This window comes from Pinus tabuliformis, chromosome 4_2 (assembly GCF_031772625.1).
Source record: "Pinus tabuliformis cultivar Carrire ecotype Pingquan chromosome 4_2, CPIR1, whole genome shotgun sequence".
NCBI classification, from domain to species: domain Eukaryota; kingdom Viridiplantae; phylum Streptophyta; class Pinopsida; order Pinales; family Pinaceae; genus Pinus; species Pinus tabuliformis.
The window spans coordinates 808,324,177-808,335,119 of NC_142304.1; the positions used below are offsets into that span (position 1 = coordinate 808,324,177).

The 10,943-nt window shown below is 36.4% G+C and overlaps 1 protein-coding gene across 1 annotated transcript in view; it reads right to left on the reverse strand.

Moving 5' to 3' along the window:
- LOC149172153 (uncharacterized) overlaps positions 1–10,647 on the reverse strand; it is a 111,185-nt gene extending 100,538 nt beyond the window's left edge. The window contains exons 1-3 of the mRNA XM_089426219.1: positions 10,259–10,647; positions 6,693–7,754; positions 6,461–6,508 (exon numbers count right to left, since the gene is read on the reverse strand). Coding sequence (XP_089282345.1) covers positions 6,461–6,508; positions 6,693–7,754; positions 10,259–10,471 — 1,323 coding nt within the window. The 5' untranslated portion in view covers positions 10,472–10,647. The remainder of the gene's footprint in view (positions 1–6,460; positions 6,509–6,692; positions 7,755–10,258) is intronic.
- Between the last annotated feature and the right edge of the window lie 296 nt (positions 10,648–10,943).

Here is a 10,943-nt window from a genome sequence, read left to right on the forward strand (position 1 = left end):
AAGATAGGGAGTTATGATAGGGAACGAGCGTAAGCCCAAGTGAGTCTTCTGATTGGTTGTTCCTGAGTGACAGGATACTCCCACAGTGTCTCTTCTTCGAAATGAGGCTTTTTCAAATGAGAAGAGGGGTCTTTTCGACCTTCACAATCCATGTATTAATCTTGCTAAATCCATGGGTGGCACTTATAGATGAAATCTTGAAATGTTGTGGAAGGTGGTTCAGGACCTCCTTCTAGCACCAATTTGTTAACATGGTGAATGTTCGCTATACCAACAAGGGGAACTAACCCGATCACAGGCCCCAATTAGGCCTATTTTCGTTTGGAATGGCTAGTTCCAATGGGTTTTAAGGGACCCCGTGAACTGTAATAGGTGTTGAAGGATTGCTTTTGAGAAGAAGACTTCAATTAAATCAACAAAATAAAACAACTAACCTCTATGTATTAAATTCTATCTACGCTACTTCTAACTACTCTAATCTAGTCCTAGCTATCTTAATCTATCTTGCAGGAGCAAAATAAAAGAGATTAAACACCATAAATAAATTCCAAGTCCAAAAGAATCAATTACTGAGTTCATAGATGAACAAGGCTATATTAGAGCTTGATTGCAATCAGATTACTCATACAGGAATACACATTCCTTTTGGTACAAATAAACTAGCAATTGGTGTTTAATACGGTTTTGAATCAGAGATCGCTCATAAGTTAACCATATAATTGAATCGTATTCAATTAAACCAGACTAATCATGAAAAGTATGCATCAATACACATAAACACAAATCACATTTACATTCATGCCGGCATCAACACTCTTCTTCAAAACACCTCAAAGCAAAATCAAAATAAATCAGAAACTAAAGGCCCCTTCTTGAACCAAACAGTCCTCTTTATTCACAATAAGTCAAAACTATTGTTATCCAAACAAAATCCCCTTCTCCTCTTTGAGCGTAATACTTATGCAAAAGCCCCCGACTCTCGGTCTTCCCTGCCTCTTCATCTTCCCCCCACTGTTTCCGATATACAAACCGAGTATACAGAGATAGGACTGTCAGCATAACCACGAATTTCTACTGGAGCTCTTCATTTCCTGAGGAAGTGAACAGATGTTGATAAGAAGGGTGACTGTGTGTCACCTTTCCATGATAAAACCGAGACAACTTTGCTCTCGGAATGCACAAGCGACGCGTGGTATTCCGACCTGAAATGCCTATGGCCAAACCTTCAAACACAACGATTTTGCATACATGGCTCTTCGAATCCACTCCTGCGTCCTTTACTTCTCACCTGCAAAGATAGCTATCATTAGCTTCATGATTGTGAACAATATAACAGAAATATTCACATAGAACATAAACGCTTCCTTCATTAACTTTTAAAAACTACGGGAATAAGTGTGAAATATATTTACGCATAAAACACGGGCAACAAACAATTTCCCACTCAATCCATAGGCTTGGCACAATTTTCGAGGGCTTCTTTTAATCGCAATCGGGTATCGGCCCCTCCGTGGGTCGTAGTACCCATGCCTTCCACTTCCCCGATGCGCAATTACACTATCGGGACTCCACAGGCCCGCCTTTTACACTGAAAAACCTGATCCCTTTGTTATTTCGGAAAATTTGGAAAACACGGGAAAATAAAGAAAATCCTATTCTGATCACTCAGGCCGGACCTCAAATTTTATATATCGAGGTCTATAAATATCGTTGAGTCTGCATATCGCATATCGCAATATGCACAAACCTGGGACTCTGCCGATTGCGATATGCGATGGGGCTTTGGACCAGAAAATATATATATCATATTTGATAGGCTCGACGAGTCCGCCATATCACTGCGCGTACTGTGTATAAGGCCCAAGCTCCGTTGATATGTGATATGCGACAGGGAGCCAGGACCCGATAATGTATACAATGTGGTTAATAATGTCATCGAGTCCGGAGGCCAGTGGCACGCCATATATATATATATATATATACCTTGGACCTTGGTTGATTGCGATATGCGACGGGGCTTCGAACCCGAAAATATATATGAAGTATGGTTAATAGTGCCATCGGGTCCGATGCCTTATGGTATGCGTTATGTGCCAAGGTTATATATAAGCGAAAAGGGAGGATATATGCATGTTTTGAGCATTTCCGCTATAAAAGGCCACAACGGGAATAATGATGCGATGGGGGTTTTGTGAGTTAAACAAACAAAAATTATAATAAGGGTGGGGGTGATGGTTTGTGCAGGCACAAATGTACCATGCATGTTTGTGAAGATTAAAAGGTCCCTATGAAGGGGGTGAATAAAGGGCGAGGCTGTGTCATGAATGACCCATGCAGTAGAGGTTTATTCAATGGCTTAGCCATCAAGCGTTGAAAATTTGACTCGGCAACGAGTTAACATCCATGTGATAAAACAAATCATTCCGAAAGATGAAAGATCAAACTTCTAGGGGATCCATTGAAAATTTGCTATCAGAGCATGTTTTAATAGGGTGGTAGTTGTGGCCACAACACATTGGTAGCATTCTACCTTGGACATGTCTACCTTCCTTTTTGACCCTTTTGATTTCTTGAAGTTTCCTTTGTGATGAGCAATGTAGGCATTTGAAACTTCTTTAGGGTTGGAAACTAATGAGATCCTTGGAAACTAATAAGATCCTTAATTCTTCTTGGCTGCAAATAGTGCATAATTCTTCAAAAGTGGGAGCTACCTTCCAACTATTAAGTCATGCAACAAATGCACCCCAAAAATGTGGCAACCCTAATAGAGCAATGATCACAAATTCTTTGTCTGGAACAACTTCATCAATGGATAGCAGATCATCTATGATTCTTACTATTCTCACAAAGAAGGATGCCATTGTGTCTTCTTTAGTCATCTTTGTGGACCTTAGTTCATTCTTCAAGCTTGCTACTTGACCAATGTTCTTGATAGTGAATAACTTTGACAAGGCCTCATACATTTCTTGAGCATGGTCAATGTTGGCTATGTATGGGACAAGGTTGTCCTCTATTCCTTCTACCATTAGATTCATGACCACTAATTCTAGTTCTCTAAACTTCACTTTATCAACATCATTGGAGTATTTTGTAGGCTTCATTACTTTTCTGCTGACCAAGTATAGTACCTTGTTCTTTTCAAGAATGAGGTCAATCATCTTGTTCCAATCTTCTTCCAAGACTTGTAGTTTCAGGCTCCTTCAAGTTTGTTCTCTCCCTTGATTGAGTTGAACATTTTCCTTGAAGATAATAGACTTCTTCCCTTGAATAATCCTTTTGAATGATTCCTTGATCAAGTACTAGAGACTATGATTCTTTGATAAACTAGTTGAGACCGCCTTTCTATTCTTTTATTACCAAAGCTTGATACCATGTTAGAAAATTAGAAGGGAAGAAATTTTTCTTATACTTGATAATTACTTGTGATCTTCTTAATTTCTTATTATAGATTTCCTTTATATATTTTTCCTTTTAGTTCATCAAGCAATTACCAAAGAAATAGCACATAAATCAATGTACACCTGATATAGGCACACAAGTAGGGAAAAACCCCTCTCTAGGGGAAAACCCAGTCAATAATTCTTCCTTCAATATTTTTCCTGAGATAATCCAAGACTCTAGACCTTGACACAAACTTTACTCCACACCAAGTCAACCCTCTCCTTCCTTTGCAAATGATCCTATTTGACCTAGCTACAACAACAAAAGTAGTAGCACTATGCAACACTTTCTTGGATCTAGTAACTTCAACCTTTCTTTGGAGACTTCGATCTTGGCTGAAAGACTTCGATATTGACTTAGGAACTTCAATTTTGAACTAATACAACTTCCTGAGGTAGAAGCACCCAACAACAACAACTTCGAACAGTGCAGCAGCTGGCAGCGGCATCGACAAGAGAACTTCTAGCTTCAAATCTAGGGCACAAGGAAGAGAGAGAGATGCACCAAATTTTCAATTTTCCTTTCTTCTTTCACCTTGACCAAACTCGCACTTATTTAGCCCTCTTCCTTCACTTCGCACTTTTTCTGGATTCCAAAGAGATATCAAACTTGGTTGAGATGTTCTCCTTCAAATGAATTTGAATTGCTTCTTTTATAGTCTTTAGGTGAGGTCGAATAACCCTACTTGAGGTTGACATGGTCATCTTAATGCCAACTTGCTGTGGAGGCAACATATTTCATTTTTTATTCAAAAGCCCAAGAAATGTCTCTTTAAAATTACAATGACTCTATTAACTCAAAATATATCCTAGAAGTCCTCAATGGGGACTTTGGCCTAAAACATGATGACCGAGGAATGAAATCTATGCTTTAATAAGTAGTAGTAGTAGTAATAATAATAATAATTCTTTTCTTTATTCTTTTGACAAGTACATTTCAAGATGACTCAAATACATTAATAAGGAGCAAACCTAGTTTCATTTTCCAACAAGCCAAAGGATAGGTTGAATGTGGAAATAGAGAAAATAAGGAAGTTGATGTTGAAGAAGCTTCAGCAAAAGAGGTATGCAGGGCAAAGAAGAATAAACAACATCATATTGCCTATGGTGAGGTACGTAGGGAAAAGAAGAATAAAGGACATCATATTGCATATGGTAGAGAAACTTTTCATTAGCAAGGGAGGAGGAAGACTACATCATAAAACATGGAAACCCAGAAGGATGAAGAAGAAAACAATATAATAGCAACATGACAATTGGGAGATGACTCAAAAAACTGGATGGAATATATAATATGAAATAAAAACATTGAAAGTTGCGGCCAAACTAATTTGTACCTCCTGTCTGAACACCATTACAAACTTAAAATAGGAGGAAAAGATGACTAATGAGAATAACAAGCAACTCAAAAGTATGAGAAGGTTGTCAGATCTATTTTTCTTGATGCAAATAATGTTGTTTTAAAGCTATATACTAGGAGATGGTTGGTATTAGCATGATGGTTTCAACAAAGACAAATTGAATGTAATAGCCATTGCCGATTTTCTATTGGGTTGTCTTAATATATCTTCTTCTTGCAACCAAATGTTGTTTGAATGTCACAGATGGGAAATTCAATATAGACATGTACATGTTTGATTCAGTGTCCAACTTGTAGAAAATATATACAAACTGGTTAGTTTATTGCGCCGAGAGGTGCTTTAAAGTCCAATATGGCAGTGATGTTGTAAAACATTATATAATATAATATAATGTTATGTTTACTTAACCAAATTATTTAAAATAAAAATAAAATTAAATGTTTAAGTCATAGACTAGTTAAGATAGGTCCAAGTTAGTCATTTGATGGGTTTAGGGATAGTGGTTCACAAGCCCATGTTATTGCATGACTATGGTATTTCTTATGACGAAGCCTATTTAAAAGCTTGAGAAAAACTATTATGGAATGCAAGAGCACCATATTAGATTCATACTAACTACGAACTTGATCCTCTTAGTGATTGTAGATTTAGATTTAAGATACATCTAAACTGGTCATATATGGACCTTGGTATATGTCAGTTTTAAAGAAGACAACTTGGACTTCAACTGACATAAGAACCCCTGGTTTGTTTGTTTCTTTTATGTACAATGTAGAAAAGTTAATACACTAACAACTCAATTGGGATTTTCTATCCTAGGGATAGAAAAATGCTATATTTGATCCCCTATGCTAGATTTTGTGTGAAAACGAACCGTAATAAAGATTTGATGAATATGACAATGTGATCTCATCCTGTCGAAGGAAGAGATTTCGAAAGCTATAGAGAAGAAAAAACTGCTCTAGTTCAGATTCCAGAAAGTAGGGTTAAGAAGGTTTTCAGAGGTATAATACTAAAAGAAAAAGATCAGTTTGGTTAAGTAGAATCTGCAAGAGCGTTGTAGAAGAGTGAAATGAAGGCAGTAATGCCTCTATTGGAAATGTTTTGTGAAAGTGATCCCAATTCAGTTTAAGGGAATAATGAGTTGAACCAACAGAAACAGCCTTGTTTATAGAAAAGCCTGAAACATTTAGAGAAAGGAATGAAGAAGCAAAAACAGCAAGCAAGATAAATCCACTGGGGAATTCCAGTGAAAAGGCAGGAGGAGAGTAGCTCTATTTCTATTGTTGGGGTATGTAGCAGAGTTGGAAAATCCCCGGAAACAAAGTAGATAAGAAGCTTGGATAACACAAGTGTGGTCGAACCTTATTATATTGCCTTTTTACTCCTTGCAATTTTGGTAGAAGGGCTAGAACAGATTTCCTATCATGGGTGTAGCAGATTTTGTGCCTTGCGTTTTCTGACATAGAACAATTTCAACTTGTTTATACACAGAGATATCTTTAATCAGGAAAATTCTGTAAAAATCCAGAAAATGCTAGTGATTAAGAAGTTCCAGCTTATGGAAATCCAAAGGAAGAAATCAATATTGAATAATTATATAATGTTAAAAGAGTGATAAAGTAAGAGAGCTCATATCGGGTGAAATCCAGTGCTTACTTCCTTGGGCATCACGCCAATAAGCTCCATCATTGAGACCAGGTGGTCCTAAACATGAATATAGCAGGCATGCCAGGTTAGAAACTGGAGGAATTGAACAGAAATAGATAATATGGTTTCAACTATTGAACTTAGATTTGGGACTACTTTTTGACAGCGATGTCGAATAATCAAATTAGATTGCAATTGGAAAAGAATCAATGGCCTAAGTTGAAAGAATACATGTTCTTACATCATCCTTGCTGTATCCATCTCCACTATGGGGATGAAATAGTACATCACCAGTAGCAAGTTCGAAGACCATGCATGCAAAAGACCACATATCTGCAGGTGTGGAGTAACCAGCTCCAAGGATAACCTCTGGAGCTCTATACTGTCTTGTCTGGATAATATCGGAATACTGTTTATGAGTCCAACATGAATTTCCAAAGTCAACTATTTTACATCTGAGGTCTATTGAGGCCAGTATCTTCCTCCTAACATCGAGATTCATCCTTTTGAGGGGTACAATCTGTTCCGCATTCTCCACTTTGTGGGGTGCAACCTTTTCTCCATTATCCTCCTTTTTGACACCACTATCCGCTGGAACTTCTGTCCTGGCACTCTCTGCTGTGATATATTTCGGTTCTGGTATATCTTTTACTGATCCATTTTTACTGTTATTAAGAGTTAACTTCTTGACTTTCTTCCTCAATTTACTTTTTTGGTTCTTTGTTAGTCCCAGAGTACTAATGCTTGCAATTGCCTTTGCGGTTGCAGAAATTAATGGCTCCTTTGGTTCCGCAGAATTAGATGGGAGGTTGGTTGCATTTAGAGCTGCAGAATTCAATGGCTTCTTTGGCAGTGCAGAACTCAACGGCTGTTTGGTTTCGTTACTCTTTTGAGGAGGAAGTATCAGAGGTTTGCCATTTTTCCGAGGGTCCTTTGAGGAGTCAATGGCAGATACAAGAAAAACATTTTCTGGGTTCAAATCAGTGTGAATGATAGAAAGTCTGCGATGCAAATAGTCCAATCCTATCAAGGTATAATAACAAATATTCTTAACCATTTTCAGAGGCATGCCCTTGTAATCGTAATACTTAATTAGAGAAAGTAGATTGTTGCCCAAATACTCAAATACCAGACAGTAATGTTGTCCATTGGGTCCATTATGCTTGAAATGATCAAGCAATGTGACAATACATTTTTCGTCGTTGGGATCCCCAGTACGAATTTGGTTGAGAATTGAAATCTCATCCACTGCGGCATCTGTGTAATTTGGTGCACTTTTTTGAACCTTGAGGGCAACATATTTCTGCATTTTATAAAACAAATTAAAGATTGTGCACAAAAACAGAAGTAAAATTTCTCACACATTTTATGATGAAATAAAACATAAGAGCAGATCAAATCCTTTACAGCCGTTTAATGATTTCATCCGTTCAAATGTTGCATCAGTCCAAACAAAACTAATCAATTCTAATTTCACATCTGATTATTTATTTTTTGCAATTATGATAAAATGTTCTAATTTCACATCTGATTTATTTATTTTTAGAAATTATGATAAAATGTTAGCTGAGGTGAGTTTTCATTTTGTTGGATTTCAAAATGAAATATGAAATTTCTCTTATTTGATTTTTACTAAAAAAAAAATTGCTTAATTCAATACGAAAGCATTTTAACTTCTAGATTTTATGATAAATGTTAATGCAGTATTGCTATTATTTTATTTTTAGATTAATTTAATTATTATATATGTTAAAATTTGAATTTTAATAGATTTATTTTGGAAGTATAGTTTGAGTGGTATTAATAGTTAAGAAACCAATTGAATATCTAACTTTTTTTTTGTTTGTCAAGTTTTTGTGGCTTGAGGAGCCTCGGCCCAGATCTAATCGTCACCCGGGGATCATACTCGCCTTGGCCTTTTTTAGCATGTCTCCTCCCCCTAGCACAGGGGACCCCACCGATCCATCTGTCAAAGTCACCAAAGTCACCTCAGCCTTGGCCACACTAGTGCTAGGCTAACTAGATTTTTTAGCATGTCTCCTCCCCCTAGCACAGGGGACCCCACTTGATCCATCTGTCAAAGTCACCTCGGCCTCAGCCACACCAGCTCTAGGCTAACTAGATTTTCTAGCATGTCTCCTCCCCCTAGCACAGGGACCCCCACCTGATCCATCAGTCAAAGTCACCCGGGGATCAGCCTCGGCCTCGACCACACCAGCTTTAGGCTAACTAGATTTTTTAGCATGTTTCCTCCCCCTAGCACAAAGGACCCCCTTATCCATCCGTCAAAATCACAACTCGGCCTCGGCCACACCAGCTCTGGGCTAACTAGATTTTTTTTCCACACCAACTCTGGGCTAACTAGATTTTTTTTCAGAGGCTCACCCTCAACAAAACAATTAAATATCTAACTTAACAATAACCTTAAAAATAAATTATTATGATCATTATTTATTTAAATATTAAAAAATAATTACTTAAATATTTATAACATATACAGATTTAAATACTAATACTAATTTTACTTACTATATATATTTTTCCTTCTAATATGCTAGCCTTGATTGAAAAGTAAGAAGTTATCTATTTTTATGGTCATAATCAAAATGTCCAATTAGTGTATTAGATTCTATTGTGTATAGAATAAGATATTTTTTTTAAGTAATTTGATTACTAATATCTATGATGGATTCACTCACTCGACTTATTCACTAGGATGTGATTAAAGAAGTGGAAAATATTTTATATTTTCCTGAGCAGGGATAAAAAGTTGTTTTGGACTCTAAATGCAAGAATGGATAAAAATATTTGTAGAATCTCTAATCTCAAGTAGATTATAAAAAATAAAAATGTAGTTAAGTATATAAAGATTGTTTTTTCATTTTAAAAGAAATCAAATGAATGGAATTAACTGAAAAAATAAAGGACTGATTTGTTTATATGTTGAGAATGAAGTCTCTGGAATGAAGTGGAATGAACTGAACTAGAGATCTTTACCAAACTTACAATTTTTTTCAAAATACAATTTCTAGAAAAGACTCCTTTTCCCACTCTAACGAGAATTCAGAATTCAAATCCAAATGAATATTCAGAATTCAAATCCAAATGAATGGATAAAAATTCAATTAGACGGACAAGAATCTCTTCAGAATTCTAATGGACGGTACAGGGTTTGAAACCGGGGCTTTGAAATTTGAAATTCAGGATTTCCTGTTTTCTTTTTACCAATCCTGGACTTCATACTTTTAAATCGAAACGGGCTTTAAGAATTTAAGATATATTTCAGAATTCTAATGGACGGTACAGGGTTTGAAACCGGGGTTTTGAAATTTGAAATTCAGGATTTCCTGTTTTCTTTTTACCAAATCCTGGACTTCATACTTTTAAATCGAAACGGGCTTTAAAAATTTAAGATGTATTTCAGGGCAGAGAGTATAAGATACTAAATGAAAAAAGAAAATATAAAATTGTGTATAAAGGTACAGAGCAAATGAACAAATTGATAAAGGTGTTTGAATTTTCTGAAACTCTACTTGCAATTATATAGACAGACAGATTTTCTTAAGTTTAAAGGGGCAAATTACGGCATTCCAAATTCCAAGCTTTAAAGGCAAATATTTTGCAGGATTTTCGTTTCTTTCATCCCCAATCTCCTATATATGCATAAACAGACAGAGAGCGCACAAATTTTAATACTAAGATAAGTAGATTGAATGTGCATAATTTTTTCATTAGGAGCCAGATTGAATGCGCACAAATTTATTTCAAAGTGCTTAATGAAATCAATAGGCAGAGATTTAACAATACATTTTCATGGGTATCCCACGCAAGCCAGACTGTAGAGAAGTGTCCCCATCCAAGCTTGCTCTGAACAACGTAACGACCGTTCTTGAAGGTGTCTCCAATGCGTACAAAGTGGTATCCTCCCTTCCTGTAACCTTCTGGCCCTTCACTTTCAGAGGACTGTGACTCTTCCCTCTTCTCACTGTCTTCGGCCGAAATTGGGTTTACTGTTGCCATGAAAAATCCTCAATCAAAGCTAGCAAATAAGCAAATAAAGAATTCGGAAATTATGCAGAGAATAAGATTATTAGAAATGAACAGAAGAAGGATCAGGATCAGAATCGAAGGATTTGTGAATCCTTCGTTCCCTCCCTTCTCTGCTCCTCCCTTGCTTTCTGCTCCTCTACATTTTTGAAGGAATTGTGATCGATTAGTTTGAAATACAGTTAGACTTCGCCCCACACTCTAAGTTTGCATAATTATGGTACATATACATAAATTTGTAAATATACCAGATTATATTTAGTATCTATAGGAATTGATATAGTTAAATTAGCATTTGTACTTAATGTTGCAAAGGAAAAGCAGTAAGGTATAGAGTGTGGAAGAATATTAAAATGTGAATGGGCATTTTGAAAGCAAGGGTCGATGATAATGAGTTTCAATTGAGGAAGGCATGCCTAAAACCCTATTCGGGGGTTAAAGTGGC